General features: G+C 45.5%; 1 protein-coding gene across 3 annotated transcripts in view; it reads right to left on the bottom strand.

Annotated features, from left to right (window-relative positions):
- The window catches only part of ttc29 (tetratricopeptide repeat domain 29), a 697,530-nt gene extending 679,939 nt beyond the window's left edge, over positions 1–17,591 (bottom strand). The window contains exons 1-2 of one of the 3 annotated variants that reach the window (XM_078547675.1): positions 17,349–17,591; positions 12,625–12,765 (exon numbers count right to left, since the gene is read on the bottom strand). In XM_078547675.1, the coding sequence (XP_078403801.1) occupies positions 12,625–12,734 (110 nt within the window). In that variant the 5' untranslated portion in view covers positions 12,735–12,765; positions 17,349–17,591. The remainder of the gene's footprint in view (positions 1–12,624; positions 12,766–17,348) is intronic. The other 2 variants (XM_078547757.1, XM_078547804.1) reach the window with 2 other exon arrangements.
- Between the last annotated feature and the right edge of the window lie 3,130 nt (positions 17,592–20,721).

Below are 20,721 nucleotides of genomic sequence, written 5' to 3' on the forward strand. Positions count from 1 at the left end.
CTAACCAATTTCCACAGTCTAAAACAAAAATCAAGGTGTGGCATCACAGGGGAGCAGGTAGGTGATAGGCTGGTGAGTATCCATTGGCTTTGCTTGATTGTCTTTCAAATTGGTCATTTATTTGTAATTGTACGGTTTTATTAGCATCAGTATGGTTTACAAATAGTCGTAAGCTTATCTTGAGTAGTAGGATCTGTTAATTATAAATAAAGAAAAATAATTAAATTAATTAATACATAATAAAAGAGCACAAGAGGAGCCAGGAGTTCAAAAGGAACTAGCTGTGGTGCTTCTCAGTGGACCAACCAGATTTGGAGAAAATCAAGTGTGACGTCATAGGGAACTAGAGAGGAGCCTGGGAGATAAAAGAGCTCGAGAGGGAGAGAGCAACTAGACTTCATAAAGAGGCGCAAGAAGGAGAGATGATAATTAGTGAGTGATAGGTTAGTAAACACTTTATATAAAGTTTAAGGTATGAGTGCAGCTCGGCCATGTGGAATGTGCATCCTGTGGGATGCGGGAAGTCCTGCAGGCACAAAGTGCCCTTGATGACTACATCTGCTGGAAGTGTCATCAGCTGCGGAAAGTTGAGCTCTGGGTTGCAAAACTTGAGCAGTAGCTGGAGTCACTGTGGTGCATCCGCAAGGCTGAGGATTATGTACATAGCATGTTTAGAGTAGTGGTCGCACTGCAGCTAAGAAGTGTGCAGGCAGAGAGGGAATGGGTCACTGCCAGAGTATCAAAGGGAAACAGGTGAGTGGTGGAGGAATCCCCTGAGGCTGTTTTGCTCTCTAACCACTTTTCCATTTTGGATAGTGGTGAATGAGATGGTTCCTGAGAGGACTGTAGCAACAGCCAAGCACCACGGGTGGCTCAGTTGCACAGGAGGGGAGGAGGAAGAGTGGAAGTGCTATAGTGGTAAGGAATTCCATAGCTAGAGGAGCAGACAGGCATTTACCTCCCTGGTGCCAGGGTCAAGGATGTTTCAGAGCGGCTGCAAGACATTGTTTGGGGAAGGGCGAGCAACCAGAGGTCACGGTCCACATTGGGACCAATGACATAGGCAGGAGAAGGGATGAGGTTCGAAGGCAGATTTTAGGGAGTTAGGAAGGGGATTAAAAAGCAGTAATCTCAGGGGTACTCCCAGTGCCACCTGCTAGTGAGCATATGAATAGGAAGATTGAGCAGTTCAACACATGGCTGGAGAAATGGAGTAGGAGGGAGGGCTTTAGATTTTTGAGGCACTGGGATCTGTTCTGGGGCAGGTGGGACCTGTACAAGGACAGGTTACACCTTAACAGGACTGGGACTAATGTCCTCGAGGGAAGGTTTGCTAGTGCTGTTGGGAAGGATTTAAACTAGATTGTTAGGGGGGTGGGAACCTGAATTCAGAGTGCACGGGAAAAATCTGGCAGTGGGAAGTAGCGAAGTATCAACTGATAACGAGGATATATCAGAGAGTAGTCTCAAGGTAGATAGAATACTTGGGGAGTTGATAGAATTAGAGTAATTAGAGTAATAGTAAGTCATTAGATGGTGTCAGAATAAGAGGGAAAGTAAAAAAGCCTAAATCAGGGCTAATGTGCATGTATGTAGATGCACAGAATGTGGTTAATAAGATTAGTGAACTGTAGGCACAGGTTGACAAATGGAATTATGATATTATGCTATAAGAGACCTGGTTCAAAGAAGAGCATGACTGGGCGTTAAATATTCCTGGGTACAAGATGTTTAGGAGAGACAGGATAAGTCATGGGCGGTGGTGGGGGTGATGGAGTGGCAATATTAATTCAAGATGGCATTACAGTACTGGAGAGAGAGGATGTTCCAGAGGGGTCAAGGACAGAATCTCTCAGGCTAGAGGTAAAGAATGAAAAAGGTACAATAACATTGATTGGTGTAGTATATAGACCACCAACTAGTTGAAGAGATGTGGAGAAATGAATTTGCAAAGAAATTACAGAGGTGCAAGAATTATAGAGTAATCATAATGGGGGGCTTCAATTAGCCAAATGTAGACTGGGATAGGAAAAGTACAAAGGGACAAGAGGGGCTAGAGGTCTTGGGATGTGTTCAAGATAATTTTCTACAGCAGTATGTATCCAGTCCAATGAGAGGATATGCACTTTTGGACCTGGTTCTGGGGAATGAGTTGGCCCAAGTGGATCAAATATCAGTGGGAGAGCCTCTGGGGGATAGTGACCATTTTATCATAAGGTTTAGGTTAAGCATGGAAAAGGACAGGGAAAAATACAGAGCAGGGATAATTAATTTGGGGAATGCCAATTTCAATGGGATGAGAATGCATCCGAGTCGAGTGAGTTGGAATCAAATGTTGGCAGAAAAGACAGTAGCTGAACAATGGACCACCTTCAAAGAAAAAGTACTGCAGGCAATATCCCTTGAAGGGGAAAGATAGGACAAATAAATCCAGAGCGCCATGGGTGACGAGAGAGATACAAATAAAGATGAAAAGGAAGAAGCACGCATATAACAGATGTCAGGTAGAAACTACAATGGAGGATCAGGCTGAATATAGAAGGACCAGAGGGGAAGTGAAGAAAATTTTAAAAAGCAAGGAAAGAACATGAAGAGAGGCTGGCAACGAACATAAAAGGGAATCCCAAGGCCTTCTATAAGCATTTAAATAATAAAACGGTAATAAAAGAAAGAGTAGGACCGATTAGGGACAGGAAAAAAAGGGGGACTTGTATGTGGAAGCTGGAGAAATAGCAGAGGTGTTGAACAAGTACTCTGCATCTGTCTTTACAAAGGAAGAAGACACTACCCAAGCTGAGGTGAGAGGATGTAACTGGTACACTAGAAGAACTTACAATCAAGAGGAAGGAGGTGTTGGAAAGGCTACTTTTACTTAAAATAGATAAGGTACCAGGATCGGATGAGATGCATCCAAGAGTACTGAGGGAAGTGAGAGTGGAAATTGCAGAGGCACTAGCACCTTCCAGTGTTCCTTGGACACAAGGGAGGTGCCAGAGGACTGGAGAATTGCAAATGTTACACCCTTGTTCAAAAAGGAATGCAAGGATAAAGCTGGGAACTACAGACCAGTCAGTTTGACCTCAGTGGTAGGGAAACTTCAGTACGGGATCAAATCAATAGTCACTTAGACAAGTGCAGGATAATTAAGGAAAGCTAACATGGATTCATTAAGGGAAAATCATGTTTAACTAACTTGGAGTTTCGAGGTGGTAACAGAGAAGGTTGATAATCGAAATGCTGTTGATGTTGTGTATATGGTTTTCAATAGGCATCGATACAGTGCCACACAACAGACTTGTGAGCAAAATTCTAGGTCATGGAATAAAGCGGAAAATAGGCACTTGGATAAGAAATTAGCTGAGTAACGGAAAACAGAGTGGTGATAAATGGTTGTTTTTCAGATTGGAGTGAAGTGGGGCTTTCAAGCTCTACAACAATTATGGTGTTAAAATGGTTCCTGGATGCTAAGATTATAGAGTATCACAAGCACATCTCCTGAGGACATCTTACTGGATTATTGGTGTTTAGCACTCACTTTGATCCAGCAAATCTGTTCTGGACAGGCCTGCTCAGTGCTGGTGTTATTTCCACAACTAAAAACAATGGACCCTACCAACATGAGCTGTCCCTGGCTCCAAAGTTGATCTTTATGCAAAAGATTTATCTCCTTCTGTGACAGAGCGAAAGGATGTTGTCTGGGGCCATTTGGTTGTGACAATGGCTTCCTCCATTTCTTAATTAGAGTATATAATGGTGGTTATCCTGCGTCATTGTTGTGATGTCCTAAATTCCAGTCCTTTTAATAGTATCGGTTCTGTTGTAGGTGGCACTGTGATTGTAACGCAATTAGAATAGTATATAAACTGCTTGAAACTCTGTATCGTTGGAGAAGTCTCCTGGCGTTACCAATAGAAGGTTGTCTCCCTACCAGTGCAAATAAAGACCGCTTGAGTGCTGAACCGAAGACCTGATGTCAAGTATTTATTTCAAATATTCCATCACAGGAGAAAGATTTGTAGTGGAGTTCCCCAGGGGTCAGTGTTGGGACCCTTGCTCTTCCTGCTATATATTAATGACCGAGACTGTGATGTGCAAGGCATGATTTCAAAATTTGTAGCTGATACGAAGATTGGAAATGCTGTCAACTGTGATGGGGATAGTCTTGAATTTCGAAAGGACATAGACATGTTGGTGGATTGAGCAGATAAGTGGCAGATGAAGAAGTCCAATGCAGAGAAGTGTGAAGGGATTCATTTTGGCAGGAAAAATTTGGCAAGACAGTATAAAATAAAGGGAGGGCCTCTAAAGGAGGTGCAGGAACAGGTGTGTATGTACATAGGTCATTGAAGATGGCAAGGCATGTTGAGAGAGCAGTTAATAAAGCATATAGTATTTTCAGTTTTATTAATAGGGGCATTGAGCAAAAGAGTAAGGAGGTCGTGTTGAACTTGTAAAGGACACTAGTTAGGCCTCATCTGGAGTAGTGTGTCCAGTTCTGGCTGCCATGCTTGAGGAAGGATGAAAAGGCTTTGGAGAGAGTACAGAGGAGATTCACAAGTATGATTTCAGGGATAAAGAACTGTAGCTATGAGGATAGATTGGAAATGTTGGGACTCTTTTCCTTGGAGAAAAGAAGGCTGAGATGAGACTTGATAGAGGTATTCAAGATCCTGAGGGGTACGGACAGGGTAAGTGGTGAGAAACTGTTCCCGCTCAAAAGATCAAGAACTAGAGGGCACAGATTCAATAAAATTAGTAAAAGGAGTAAATGTGATGAGAGGAAAAATGTTTTCACACAGAGGGTGGTTGGAGTCTGGAACAAACTTCCTGAAAGGGTGGTGGAGGCAGGTTCGATTGAGGTATTCAAAAGGGAATTGGATTGCTACCCGAAAATAAATGATTTGCAAGGTTACGAGGATAAGGCAGGGGGTGGTGTCGCTACATAGCACCCAGTACATTTATACAATAAAAAAGAGACAGGGATAAGAAAGAGAAAGAGTTGCAGGGTAAAGACCACAGAGAAGGTAAGAATTATTATTTCACACGAGTCCAGAATCAAAGTCCAATGGTATATTCTTTCAGAGTTGGTGGGTTGAAGACTGATGCTGGATAATTCACTTTTCCAACAAAGATGACTTCCACAATGAGCATGTAGAGATGAATTAGTCTTGTAGGCTCTGGTACAGAAGTTCAGAAGGTCCAGTAGAAACAGTGTAGATAGGGGCCAGGCATTCACCTGGACAAAACTCTTGTTCTGAGTGGCCACTTGATTGATGGAAAATGGCAGTCTGAGCTGTGCAGCTACACAAGACAATATAACAGGTTCCAGCAGCTTGGTTTGGGGTGGGGGGAGGGAGGGGGGGGCAGCATCAGGTGACTGACACCTCTCCACTGTAGTTTGGACAAAGTATGTACATTTCTTAGTCTGGATTCTTGAGATTTGAAATTATTAACAATTGAAACATTGCCAAAGAGGTTTCAGGGGTCTTTTTCCTCACAGACTGGTCGTCTCTGTTGGCCAGACTTTGGCCTTAGAAATGTAAATGGTCTTTGTACAATTCCCTTGGATTTGATCTCTGCAGTCACAGGGGTCATTAGCATCTCTTCAAAGATAATGAGGTGGCAGCTGTTCTGAATGCCAGGAAGTTCTTTTTGTTAGAGTCATGCCTTCAGCTATTTAAAAACCTTTGACCAGTTCTTAAAAAAAATAGAAATTAGCCATAGTATATATATTTTATAAAAATATAGAGTGAGTCTTAGCTCCCAACCTTCATACCCTCCATGCGAACTCATGCCAACTAACGGCCTGTGTCCCTTCACCCAATATACACTAGGTACAGAGCCAATAGGCCATATAGTAACAGCAGCATGTGTGGAACGGCACAGAAAAAAAGCTCCCATTCACAAATCACATTTTGAAAATGAAACAGCTATCCCTACAAGCCTATAAAAGTGCCAGACAGATCATTAAAGTACCAATACCTGAGGCCTCAAACACATCACACCTCTTAACCTTGTACAAATAAACATTGAGACATTGACAATAGAGATCAGAGACAAAAAATTATAGCCACTTAAATGTGTCAATCAAGCAAAGTCAAGAGTTCTCTCCAATTGTCAAAACAGAAACCCCTGAGTATCTGGGCTCTCAGCCAAGCATGCACGATAAGGCCATCTAATTCTACTGAAAAAGAGTTCGACCTGTCCTCATTATGCATGCTTGGCTGAGAGCCTAGGCTCAAAAAGTATTAGCTCAGCAAGGGGTTCTGTTTTAATAAGGGTTTTTATTTAGACAGACATAGCCGGTATCAGGACTCATTGGTATACACATTCATTGGCCAGTTACAAAATTCTCATACATTCATCTATGCTCTGGTCTTTGCCTCATTGTCTGCTGATACTTCATCCAGAGCAGTTTTCTTGGCAGTTTTTGTCAGTGGTGGTATGCCATTGCCTTACACTCACAGGAGCAGGGCAAGGAGGTAGGTCCTCAAGCTTACTTCAGCCAATGGGAAACAACCCTGCGCTAATGGCATTATTCTGAACCACCCTCTAGCTATTTAGCCAACTGAGCTCACTGCCCCCCCACACCTTCTATAATACTACAGCAGCTGAGCTAATGATCCTTAAAGGAACTGGAATGTAGAACAAAAGTGCACATGTAGGGCGGAATTTTCTGAGCCTGCTGGTGGTGGGAAACTGATGCCTGGCCCCAGAGGCGACTGCTGAGGGGGCAGGGGGATATCCAGGCGCAACTGCTCTTTCATGCTGCAGAAGGACCACGTCAAGATCATGGATCCTGGTGACCTAGCTGTACGCCTGAAGGCCTACAGAGACCATAGAAGACGGAGGAGAGAGTGGCTGAGGCACATGGCTGCACAAAGGCAGGAGCAGCAACCTCATGAAGAAGGGGCAGCAGGGGCTCCTGCACACGCTGCCCAGGAGTGACAGTGAGCTGTGGCTGGTCGGCGCCTAGCGAATCCAGGGTCTATAGACGCTGCCTGCTAATCCTGCAGATGACCGAGAACCAGTGCCACCGATGACTGTGCATGTCTAGGGGCCTGGTGGCTCACATCTGCCACTTACTGCAAGACTTGGTGCCAAGGGGGCATGGAGGGCATTCACTATCAGTGACTGGGAAAGTGACCGCGGCACTCAATTTCTATGTCAGTGGTTCCTTTCAGGGCTCCACAGGTGACCTCTGGGATTTCTCAATCTGCCACCCACAAATGCACCCATGAGGTCACAGATGCCATCTTCTCCATGGCACACAATTTTGTGCATTTCACCCTGGACTGGGACAGCCAGGATGCAAGGGCCATTGGATTCGCCCTGATCTCAGGATTCCCACAGGTGCAGGGTGCGACTGACTGCACTCATGTAGCGCTCGGGTCTCCATCGCTATACCCAGTGTACTTCATCAACCGTAAGGGCTTCCACTCACTGAACATTCAGCTAGTATGCCACCACCAGAAACGCATCCTGCAGGTATGTGCACAATTTCCAGGGAGTGTGCACAATGCCTAGATCCTGAGTCACTTGCAGATCCCTGCAGTCTTCCAGGGTCCACAGAGGCAGCAGGGTTGGCTCCTTGAGGGCAAGGGCTATGCGCAGAGGCTGTGGCTGATGACACCCGTGTGGTGGCCTCAGACTGCAGCAGAGCGATGCTATAATGAGGCTCTTGCAGCAGCTCGCAACTTGGTGGAGCAGACCATCGGGATGCTGAAGATGCAGTTCCGGTGCCTGAACCGGTCTGGAAGAGCCCTGCAATACAGTCCGTAGAGGGTGCCACGCATTGTCGTTGACTGCTACGCCCTTTACAACCTGGCGCTGCCACGGGGAGAGAAGCTGGTTGAGGAGGAGATGGAGGAGCTGCACGTCTCCTCCGATGAAGAGGACAGCAACAGGGATGAGGGTGAGGGGGTCCTCGGTGGTGACGATGACGGGGATAAGACTCTCGCACTGGCTGGACGAGGCAGGCGCGCTCATAGAGGATGATGATGACGACAGCATGCAGTGAGGTGTCCCCGTAGATCCTCACATCACAGTTGTGAATGTATGACTCCAGTCTGGCTTATCACAGCACCAATACCTTTTGTGAGAATGCTCCTGTCATGGAGATGCAGTGGAGGCCCTAATAGTCGCTCAATCGCAGGAGGGTGACGACAACATGCAGTGAGGACACTCCACAGATCTTCACAGAGTGAACAGTACGTACAAGTGATCAACACCCATGCCCAGACTGTGCAACTAATTCTTAACTTTTTCCTTTCAAGTTTGTCTTTGGTTTTACAGTTTCCTAATTTAGGAGCTGTTTTATTTTATCCCTAGTTTTGTTAATTTAGTTTATTTGGTGGACTCTAAGAGACTTAATTCTTAACTTTCCTAAACCCTGCCACTACATCTTGGTGCTCCCTGAACATCCACAGCAGAAGTGGAGGCAGCCTGCTGACTGTGACGCCATGTCTGTGATGACTTTGGCAGGTGTACTCTGGAGGGCCCCGGCCTGCTTTCAGGGTCCTGCTGTGTGGCAGTGGCACCCTCCTCAGCCTGTGAAGCTGGATCTGCAGAGGTCATAGGAATAGGGGAGTCAGATGGGCCGGTCACTCCCAGACTCACCTGGGTAGATGGCCCCGGAGTGTGCACCTGCTGATCCTCCTCCCCATGGGTGCCCAAGGGCCCCTGGCATTTTCCGTGAGCGGAAGGGGTAGTTGGAGTGAGGTCGAGCTGCCCAGCACCCCTCTCGCGTACACACCGTTGGAGGCCAACTATGGCATCAGCGATGGAGTTAAGCCCGTGCAGCAGTGCATGTGTGACGTCCTAGACTAAGGTCTCCTTTGCGGCCACCATCCTGCCAGTGTTGACCTCGGTGTGTTGCAATGCCAGCGCTATCACCTCAGCCTGAAGGCAGACAGACTCCTCCATCGTGCCTTGTAATCTGAGGAGTGCAGCAGACTTCCTTTCTTGTTGTTCCCTAGCTTGCCTTTGCAGTTCCAGCAACTGTGACATGATCGAGTCCAGAGGCTTGTCATCTGACTCGGACTCAGCAACGTTCTGGCCTCCAGCAATCCTCTGTGTGCCGGGGGCCTGGGAAGTCCCTACCTCCACCTGCTGTGGATCAGAAAGTGCAATGTGCTCACCAGATTGTGATCTCTAGGCTACTCTAAAGCTAGATCCCACCGAGGTGTGTGTCTTTGCGCTGGTGGAGGGTGTGGGTGAGGACTGTGATGGGACTTCAGTGAGGGTGCCTTCAGATTCCTCTTCAGAGGTTTCTTCGGAGCTTGATTGGAGGCCCTGGGTCATGGATTCTGTCGGCTGTTTTCCAGATGTGCCTGCAAAAGCAAGGGGAGATAATTAGTGTATGGCAGTGGCCTGTGAAAGAGGACACATCATTCACAGCATGGTTGTCTGTTGGATGTTGCACTGCTGGATCCTCACTTAGTAGAGCAGCGCCAACCTCGCAGTCAGCACAGGGCTGGTCCCGGTCATCGCCGGCCAGCTGGATGGCTCTGTTTTTGAATTCTGTCAGAACTTTGATCTCCGGCATCTCTCCACCTGTCTGCGACCTTTCCCTCCTGTTGTGAGCCAGTTTGTCCTGCATGGATAGAGATGGGGAGAGTGTATCAGGACATCTGCCAAGCCAGATGATAAGTATGCCTGGCCTGTGTGGGTGGCGAGTGGTCCCATGGAGGGGATATGGGCAATGATGGTGTGTGTGAAAGCGTGAATGGTGATGTCCCTTGCACTGGCAGTGAGTGAGGGCCCTGTGGATGTGTGATGGGTTTGAGTGTATGAGAGTTGGAAATGATGAAAAGAGTGACTTACCCTGCCGGAACAGAGATCGCCATTCATCCTTTTGTGGCAGTGGGTGGCTGTCCTCCTCTGCAGGACGTTTGCGCTGACCACTGCTGCCACTGCCTCCCAAGCCAGGTTGGTGACTTTGCAGCCCATCCTGCAGCCAGAGCAGGGGCAGAGCACAGCCTGGCAGCCCTCCACAGCATTCAACAGTCGCTCAAGGGGCCTGTCGTTGAAACGGGGGCTGCAGCCTTTTTTCCTTTGCTGGCCATGTCTCCCGGGCAGCGATGGTGAGCTGGTGGCAATGAGCGCTTTGCTGGCGACTGCCTTTTAAAGATGGCGGCCGGCGTGATGCAACAGCAGGGTGATGGCAGGCAGGCAAATGAGAGCCCGCTCACCGTGGAAATGGTGTGTATAAATAATGAGGCGGGTTTGGGACGATACGGTGTGGAAACTCGCCAATGTCGTTGGCAGGTAGGACTCCATTTTACCCACCCGCTACTGCACTTAATGAAATTCTGGGAAAAAGTGACCTGTGTGTGGAGTCAGGGGAAGCAGGAGAGCTCTTCCCAGCTGCACAGCATTATTGCGAGCAGCTGCCATCCTGCGATCATTTCCCCTCTTCTCACTTACCAGGACTCATTGGAGAGCCACGTTAAACAAAGCAAGCAGCTCAAGTTTGATCCAGCCAAACTGCCTGTGGAGCGATGACAAACTTGGGTTCCCCCTCGAAGTTATGCTCCCGAAAATGGCCCATAACGAATTTCTACCCCAACATGACCAGCTAGTGTAGGACAACAATTAAAACCACTAAGGTCTTAAACTGCTGCATTTAGCTAAATACAAAAGAATACAATTCAATAGAATACAGTTCAAACAAAATCACGATTGAACTGTACAGTGCTCTGGTCAGATATCTTATCAAGCAAAAAAAACGAGAGGCAGTGTAGAGAAGAGCCATGAAGTTGATATCCAAGGGCTGATTTCAATTTGGTATGCCCTATGTAAACAGGTTTGTAGTGATCTTAAAATAGTTGCACTGCGCTCAACAGCTAACACACCCTCTCAACACAACCATATTTCTGAGCCTTCTGCTGGGTGGCCAGAGAGCCTGCTTGAATCGGGCAGGAACTTCATTAAAGCATGAAAATTAGGGCCTGGTGACCTACAAAGAACCATGGATGGAATTTCAAGGGAAAACAGAACCAAATATACAAGTTACACCCAGTTGTACTAAGCAGAACTGAATTGTACTGCACAAAACAGCCACAAAAGGTAGTTTATGTGGAGACAAGAGTATAAAGGCTATGGGGTTGCCCTAGGCCAACCTTTTTTCTAACCCACCTGATATTGTATTGGCTCAAGTCTGACAAACTGCAGCCGGTTGCCCACTCAGCAGAGTAACAAGGTCAGGCCCTCAAAATCACTCAGACTTCTTGTCAATAGGAAAGGTGGCAGGCTGTCTGGCTCCAGAAATTAAAATTTACTCCCAATTGTCAAAGGTTTGAGTTAAGAGGAAAGAAACTTGAGTTTTTCCAGTCTAGAAAGAGGGCAAAGAGGTGGTAGTCAATAAATGGAAAAGATAAGAGCAGAATACTGCTGGAATTAAATTTGAGAGAAAAAAAGGACATAGGGCAGAATCTTGTACCCTCTCTTGTCCTGAGTTTGGTGGGGAGGGGGGTGTGGGGGGTGCACTGAATCAGGCAGGAGGGGACCCCACCACCTTCTTGCCTTCACCCCAATTAAGCCCATAGTGGGAAGGCCTGTAGATGCCCTTCCTGCCCTGCCACTAATTGAGGCCATTAAGTGGAAAATTTATGCCCACTTAGGGGCCTCATCCTCCCTCTGCTGGTATTAACCCAGCAGTGATCAGGACCGGAGAGTACAACAAGAAAATCCTGGTGTTTTTGCTTGCAAGCTCTCGGGGAGAGGTGGTGGTGCAGGGGCGGGGTGTGAAACCCCTCATTCAAAGGCACTTTGTGCCTGATCGACAGACCCAGCATTGGAAAGGCAGGGCAGAGCCTGTTGGCAGCCACCCCCCTTGCCATTGCTCTCAACCCACTTGTTCCTTCCTCGCAACCCCAATCTGTGACACCTTCCCACCATCAGTCACCTGTGCCTGGGTCCCTCCTCTGTCAGAGGCCTTGGATGGGTATAGTACTGGCAGCAGTCGCCATCTCCCTAGTGATGCTGTTCAATACAGAAGAACTGATGGCTTTTGTTTGGCAGGCAGCTATCAGCATGAGGGACATCCGTCCCCAGGGTCCTTGATCCCAGGGTTCGGTTGGGGGTGGGGGGGGGGGGGTCTGCCAAGTGCCTGAGTGGCACAAGATGCAGCTGGCTTTCCCAAGAAAAAGGTAACACGGGGATCTCGCCAGCTCTCTAGCTGGTGGCTGTGATCCCTGTCGCCCAGCCAACACCCCTGTCACCCCCACAAGATTCCATCCATAGGATCAAATTACTAAAAAGTCAACTTAGGTCTGTGACTCTGTCCCAACACAAAAAAAACAATTTCCTCATAAATACAGTAGTAGGAAACATTTAACAAATAATGCCACTGTAGGGTTTTTCCATGTAGATGAATAGATATGGATCAAATGGCCTTCCTCATCTGTAATTACCTTGTAAAATTGGGTATGTTCTAAATGCTCCTAATTGTGTTAACAGTGTCATTGTTTTCAACACAAGATTGAAATAGATACTAAATGCTTGCAGTTGCTACTATAGGTATGTAAACTTTTTTCACATATTTCAAGGAATGGAAGTAGGCTTTTCTTGATCGGGTTCTGGCAGTAATGGAAATATAAAACACACCCAACAAACACTTACCTAGATGTGGGCCTCTGAAATTGCCTATTGAGCGGTAAATCGCAATTTTGCAGCTTTTCCTGCAGATTAGGTTGTGGCTCGGCTGAACATTGCTTTTCAATAGTTGACATTTTAACTTTGTAGTTGGGTAGCCAGAAAATTCTGCAAACAGAGAATATTGCATATAAATCTCAATATGTGGAGAAATATTCATTGTCTCTTTATCCCTGTCACAATTAAGAATGCTTTTATCCCTGGTGGAGATATCTTTTTTGGTCCTTTACCTTTCACACATTTGCTTGCTATTGATGACATAGGATATACAGCACAGAAACAGGCCATTCACGACTAGAATTCGAGCTGTAGTCAAAAATATGGGGCCCCATTTTTATCAAGAAAGATTGAGAAATGACAAATCTCAGCAGAATGGAATTGTGGTAAAATCCTTTAACTTTCCAGGGTAAATTCTTCAGATCCCAGTGCAGGGATTACACAAGTGTTGGAAAATTGTATGTAGTTGAAATTTAGAGAAACTGGAACAATTAGAGGGAAATGTTGGAGGAGATGTCAAAAATATTCAAACATTAGAAAAATCTGAAAAGTAATTTCAATATTAGGGATGGCAAATAAATGCTGGCCTAGCCAGCGATGTCCATATCCCATGATTGAATAGATTAAAAAAAACTCATAAGATCTAAGAAACAGGAACAGGATTAGGCTATCCGACCCTTGAACCTGCCCTGCCATTCAATAAGATTATAGCTGATCTAATGGTAGCTTTAAATCCACTTTCCTGACAGCCCCCATACTCCCCAACTTTCTTGGTTGGTTCCTCTTTTAGCTTTTCCAATGTTACATGGGGTCACCACATGGCTGATTTGAAGGTGGTCAACCGTCATTTTTGGATTTTAGTGGGAAGTTTTACAGCCTTATGTCTTTCCTGCTGCAAACCCTCCCCATTTTGCTAGGCTGGGAACCAGCACCAATACATGCTGCACCAGTGGCTGGATAACCCTACATTCCCTTGTAGATCAAAACTCTAATTCAGCCTTGAATATATTCAATGATCCAGGCACCACTGCTTTCCAGAGAGGAGAATTCCAAAGATTTACAACTAAGGGAAGAAATTCTTCTTCCTTTCCATCTCAAATGGGAGATCCCTTATTTTGAAACTATACCTAGAGCAGGGATGAGTGTGGCCAAGGACAAAAGGTCTAAAAATGTTTTGTGACACGGAATCATGTAATTATAGCCCTTTATTTGATCTGCACTGAGTGCAAATGCTTCTAGGCACTTCAAATAGGTGAAATTGTTAGGCTTCAAGAGGGTAGAAACATTAGTTTGCTCTTTGGTCCACAGTCTTGATAGTAATAAATGTAAACAATGTATTTGCATCAAATCACCAAATTGACCTCAACATTTCAGCATTCAATGCAGTTAGTGTACTTAATACAGGATGAAGACCATATTAACAACAGAACGTGACCTTGCTGGATTATGTATATGAGAAGCGAATCAAAGGACCAAGGCAGTGCTTCACAAACTATTTTCAAACGTGAACCAATGTTAACTCACCACCACCTCCTCCAGGGTAATTACAGAAGTCAACAAATGCAGGCCTTGCCAGCGATGCCCACATCCCATGAATGAATAGATTTTAAAAATCTTGAAAATTAATATGATCCCAGGCAACAGCAAAATAGCAATAAAACAGCAAAGTAATATGCAGTATACAATTAAAGCTTACATATCAACATATAAAATTCTCATTATATGACACATTATGTTTTTAAAGTACTTCATAAAAATATTATTTTATATACTCATCTAAGTTTCAGCCAAGCTCTCCATATTATCTGGTGGCAGAAGACTCAGTGAAGCCCATCCCCCCCAGACACACCCCTCTTCCCATCACCCCTCCCTCCACTCACTCAGCTGTCCCTCTCCCCAACACCCCCCCTCTCCCACTCACTCAGCAGCCTGGCTCCCCAAATCACCTTTCTCCTCACTCAGCAACCCCTCTCCCCCACTCACTCAATCAGCAGCCCCTTTGAGGGGTCCACTGCTGCCTTCCCCACCCCACTTCCCAATATCCACCAGCCTGCGAAAACTTGGCCTCCACTGCTCCCCTACCCCCAAGCATGCACCAAACAGCCAGCAGCAGAGCATGTACTGCAGGGATAAGTGATAGCAGCCAAATCTTGTGAGACCAAGTGGTGGCCTCCCCGAGTCCTGCTCCTGGCTTCATTACTGGCAGAGATTTTCCAGGCTGAGACTCTCTCCCCTTAGCTTTGGCCACATTGAAGACGGTGGAATCAGAGGTCGAAAAAAAATTAAAAGGATGGAATTCCATTATCCAAAAGTCAGAATTCCACAAAAACAGCAGAAATTTTTCATCCCTGCCCCAAGTTCTAGATTCCCCCACATTCCCCAAGGGGAAAACATCCTCTCAGCATTTAGTGTCAAACCCCCTCAACATATTCTATGTTTTGATAAGATCACCTCTTACTCTTTTGAACTCCAATGAGTATGGCCCAACCTGTTCAATCGTTCCTCACAAGACAACCCCTTCAACGCAAGAATTGGTCTAATGATAAGGATAAATAAGATGTGGGCTACTGTAGATGTTGGTGTAAGTCGGCCTTCGAAGCCCTAAAAAATCCATCCAAAAAAAAAAGCTGGGATGGTTTTCTGCACAAAGTAAAAAGTGAACTCCCCGCTCCCCAGCATGGTTGGTTGCCATTATGAAATGTTATTGGCATCCGAAACAAAGGGTGGTTGTGTTTGAAATTCCCGCGCATCTTTGTACAGAGTCCATATCACCTGTTGGATCCCTTGCACCCAATTATAAGGTACTGGTAAGTAAAACATTCAAATGTGAAGCAAAAAAAAAAATGGAGGTGGAATGCTAATAAAGCATGTCATGGCTGAAAAGGGGGGCGCCAACTTATACAGAGTAAATGCAAAAACATGATTTTTGAGGGTGGAGAAACGGGGCTGTCTTATATACCAGGTTGACTTCTACACCATGATTTGCAATAGCTCTGAGGGCAAGTGTCAGAACAAGCTAACCATCTCTGGCAGCAACTGAAGTGGAAATGGTAATGGAAATGCTAATCCAAGAGGTGGTTGTGAGAAATATGAACTCCTGGTCATTTTACTGCACTTTCTCCATGGATTAGCATCGCAACATTCCTCGACAGAGATGGAAGCAGGCTTGAGGCCAAAGCTGACTATTACTTTCACTGGTTGTGTGAGCCCTATGCTGAACGGTTGCTGCAAGTGTCCTTACAACAGATGGTATAACACTGCAGACCAAGATCCCAGGAAGCCGAAAAACAAGTTTAGACAGATGTGCAATCAATCTTTCTGCCAACAGGTTCTTACACCAGCATGCAACACCTCATTCACCAACTCAGCCGATTTTAAAGTTTAATTATGTCCTCTGAATCAAAGGTATATTTATGCTGCTGCTACCAGTAGCCACAATATCAATTCCAGCTATCTAGTAGCTCACTTATAATGGGCCAAATCTTTCAATGAGTGGCAATCACCATCCCATTGCCACTCTGCTCCTATTTATGTGCCTTGCACTACACGTGCTCTACACTTCTCGGCTAGACCTCCAAACAGGACCTTCTGAGAAACATGGAGCATACCTGCATACCTGAAGTCCTTCCTTCATAGTGTAAGAGCATTGGGGGAAGCCAAGCCATGCCCCTTTTTACAGTAGTAGCTGCCGTATTCCAGTAAGTTTAAATGTCCCAAAGCCACTTTAACAAGCTAGGAAGAGAAGGCAAGTGTAAGGTGAGTGGGTGAGCGGGTAGAGTGGGTGGGGAGGGTAGTCTGGTGGTCCAGTGGGGTGTTAGTAGTAAAGTAGTATAGTTACCCAGGAGTTAGAACTGGTTTTAATCCTTCTAACTTGCCCTGGGTAACTATTCTGGTTAGTGAGTCAGAACCACCCAAAATCTCCAGTTCCAGACGCAGGGTAATTGCCCAACGGAACCTGAAACTTTCCGGGCAATTCATGTGGAATCCTTGAGGCCTCTGAGGGGTCCCCCAAAGCATTTTCCAGGTTAAAACCATCTGGGGACCAGAAGATCTGAGCCAATGTCTTGCTCAAATTGGAATAGCTCAGGATAAAACTCAGCATATGCATGCACATACATTCCATCCCCGCAGATAAACATTAAATTAGTCAGTACAGTGCAGCCAGAAGCATTAAATTGAATTAAATTCCAAATGATGTCAAAATTGTTTTCTAAAAATGTTTCGTGATACTCCTATTTCTCATCCTCTTATGTAAGAGTGTGCCGTACGTCCTTCGTGCCTGCTCGGCCAGTCATTAAGATCATGGGTGTTCTGATCTTGGCCTCAATTCCAATTTCTTGCCCGTTCCCTATAACCCTCGACTACCTATAGTTTAAGAATCTGTCTAAGCGTCGATTTCAGATACCATTGTAAAGGCCAATTTCTATGCCACTTAAAAAGTAGAAAGTCGGCAATTCCCGTCTTCAGAGGAAGTTCGCTCAGCCACAGAAAATAGTTTCTAATTGGCTTCGGGAGGCATTTATGTTTTTTTAAAGCCAGCCTGACTTGCAACTTACTTGATAAATCAACAATTACTCAGGAAATTAAGAAAGGTACAATAATTTAATTTAGGTGCATAAGTATTAGCAACAATAGTTAGTTAAGCAACTTAACGATTAAGCATTAAAATGCAAAGAAGGAAAAGTAAAAGTTACCAAACACGGAACTCAGCAATGCCGAACTCTGAAGTCGTTTGGGAGAAACCAGGTGCCCTGCCCCCCTGTAGGCCGGGTCTTGTTCTGGAGACACACACAAATAAAACAGAAACACAACTCTCATCAGTCGCGGGCGGGAGAAGGGTTGAAAGAGTTAGCTCTTTCTTAGAGGATGGGAGCAGGGGATTTTCAGAAGATGAGCAGCAGCCACTGCCCAAACTTGCTCTGTCCTCCTCCTCCTCCTCCACCACCACCTGTCGCAGTGAATCACGACGCCGGCCACCGTCTCCTTGACAACGGCCGCGCGAGCGCTCTCGGGACAAAAGCGGTGAAAAAACGGTAATAACGGTATAAACGGTAATCCAGGACTCAAAAGAAGGCTAAGGCTGTACCTGTAACACAGTCATGATAGAAAAAAATTAAAGGTAATATGCCGAAGAACTGCATGCCTTACACGAGACTTGTAATTCACTTGAATTTGGGGTTGTCCAACAATAGGGATGGAGCTAATTATAAGTTACAGTGCATGTAATGCATCGCATAAAATGCGCCTAACCTGTCCTTTTTAAACTAATTTTAATTATTTCATTTGGTCACAATAGTCATCTTAGCATTTGTCAGAGAACACCTCAATAGTTTTAATAGCTCAGATTCAAATTGCTAAAATAATTGGCGTTAGAATAAGTAGATGACACAAACTTGTGTAGTTTTATTTGTTCGAGCAATCAATATGGGAGATGTTTTGCAGAAGCATTGTGCCCAAAGTTCTTGTCTATTTCTCTTTGGGCAGTCAAATAGCAAGATCGGCTTTATCAACTACCCTGTTTGGCTGCAATGTGAAGAATTTTCACCTTCCACTATTTCCTGGGTTCTTGCTTACAAGAGACTGTATTTTTTTTCTGCATAAGCAACAACAAACACTTCGTCATGTGCTTTTTTACGTGGGTCTTAAATGTGACAAAATACTTAATTTGAGCCAATGTCATGCTTGATGTCATCTAAGTTAACGGACCCATTCAACATATTTTTAAAAAGCCGTCTATGTTTTGCTGGTGTACGTATCATGGCTGCAGTAAGAGAACCATATACCCCTGGTCAGCGGGGAAACGTAAACCGTTATTTAGACAAGCAGGATGCAAAGTTAGAAAAGTACAATCCAAATTTCCAACAGCTAGTTAGCTGGAGACATTAAATTTCACTTGCATGGATTATAAAAAAAATTTGCTGTACTTTGTGTACTGTTTTGAAAAAAATGCACCTGCAGATATTGAAAATTCATACAACTAATGATTTTTTGGGCATTGTCACTGCAACAATCCATTCCTGAAACATGTTGGCTGTGCTGCAATTTACTTGGGGCCGAGATGCCATTCCTGATGTGGGGCAAACCCGCATCGGGCAGGGGCAGTTGGCGAAGATGCAGGTGGGGACAGATTATGGGGACAGAATCTTGTTGCGGCATCAGGGGTCTCCACCTGCCAGCTGGAGAGCCGGCAACAGATCTGCACTGCCTCTTTTCAGGAAGGCCTGCTGAACCACATGACAATCAGGTAGTGGCAAGGCCAGCAGTGGGTCTTCCCCTGAAATCAAGACCCGAGGTTGTCTACCAACAGCTTTCGGCCAATTAGAAGATGGCAGCTCCTGTGCTTAGCAGTGGCACTGGGGAGGCCGTGGCTGCTGCCAAAAGGACAGGCACCAGAGTCCCAGGATCGCGGAGCCAGGCCACAGGTAAGTAATGTGGGGTGTGAGGTTGGTTTCAGGGGTGGGAGTCATGGGGAGAGGTGTGAAGGGGGTGTCGGCAGCAAGGGCACAAGGGTGGTCTCAGTGCGACCACCTTCCCAATATCCAGTCCCTCAACCAGGCACTTTGAACAAGGGACCTTCTCCCCCACATGCCTCCCCCCTCCCAAGGAGATGACAATCTGGCTGCAACATTTTAGCAGCTGTTCATGCCGCATGGTGATAAGCCTGCCCGCCACTAGGTTAATGCCAGCGGTGGGATGAGGCCTTTAAGTGGTCATTAATTGACCATTTAAGGTCCTCAGTAGGCGGTGGGGCAGATAAGTCGACCATAGGCCTTCCTGCCCATAACTTAATTTCACGGTCACCACCAGTGACAGCAGAAGATTCCACCCCGCTATTCCCAACCCCATTCCTTTCCTCTGCTATTTTCAAGGGCACAGGATAAAGGTGTGGTTTGCAACCCTACATATGCAGCAATCCCAAACACCGGCAGCTCTATTTCTGGATGTTGATTAGAGAATTCTAGCAAGTTTCATGGAGTCAGGCAAGCTGTGGAAGCCTTTTAAAGGCAGCCTGGTTCATGAACCATTGGGGAATCCTATTCTGAAGTCGGGAACTTTTTGACAGACAAAATTAAAAGATGTTGCCAACTTCACATGTCATTTTAAAATGCTGTCAGATAATTTAGGTATGTTTTTCATGCAGTAATTGATGATAGGGCTTTTTTTCTTAAAAGGTGAGGGACCATTAAATTTATCAACATTGTGAAAGTGTTCTGATGCATAGGAGTACTTCATCCAATGCTTTAATCTTTAAATTGATTAAGAGTCAAGCCATCTGTTGAGCCTTTGAAATAGCTGGACAGATGGTTGACTTTAATTGACAGCCCAGCCACCTGTTCAGCCTCTGAAGCAGTGGGACGGATGGTCATCTGTTTAGACCACTTCAAAGTTTTTAATGTGTCCAACTCTGGAAGTTTTGTTGACACATTTGTGCAGTAAAACCTGATTATGAATGCTTGGCTGAGCTTTAGACCCCACTAATGGTTCAGCTCAGCAGAGGCTGTTGAAAAAACTGTCAAGAGAACTCTGAGCCTTGTTTTGATTGACAGTCTTATGAGTTCCTAAGAGCATTATGTTTTTTGAAGTTATTGTTGAATGGTAATTTGTTTATTTTGACAGTTTTATGACCATTTAATGTGATTAAGATTTTTTTCAAGTTGCGTGTGAATGGTTGTATATTTATTTTGACAGTTTCAAGAAATCTCAAAGACTTCCCATTGTTATTATAGGGCTCACGAGTTGTCCACATAATGGATACTGGGTGAGTGGGCATGATAATAATATGAGCATGGGGGAAATGTAGGGACAGGGGTATGGTTGAAGCGATGAGGGCTAGGGTGCTTAACACTTATGTGCAGAGCTGGGCCAATGTCCCAACAAATGGAGGCGGGCCTTCTAACTTTTCCATCTCACCATCCACCTGCATCCATTCCCTCCTCAGGCCTGCTTCAAGAGGCAACGCCCCTGCCTCAGCCTGTCCCTGCCCACCATGAAAATAGTGTGGCAAGCACTGTCGGTCAAGAGGAATGATCGCTAGGTTGGGAAATCTCCCGACTTGCGATTCCCACC

Source organism: Cetorhinus maximus, chromosome 1 (genome assembly GCF_964194155.1).
Source record: "Cetorhinus maximus chromosome 1, sCetMax3.hap1.1, whole genome shotgun sequence".
NCBI classification, from domain to species: domain Eukaryota; kingdom Metazoa; phylum Chordata; class Chondrichthyes; order Lamniformes; family Cetorhinidae; genus Cetorhinus; species Cetorhinus maximus.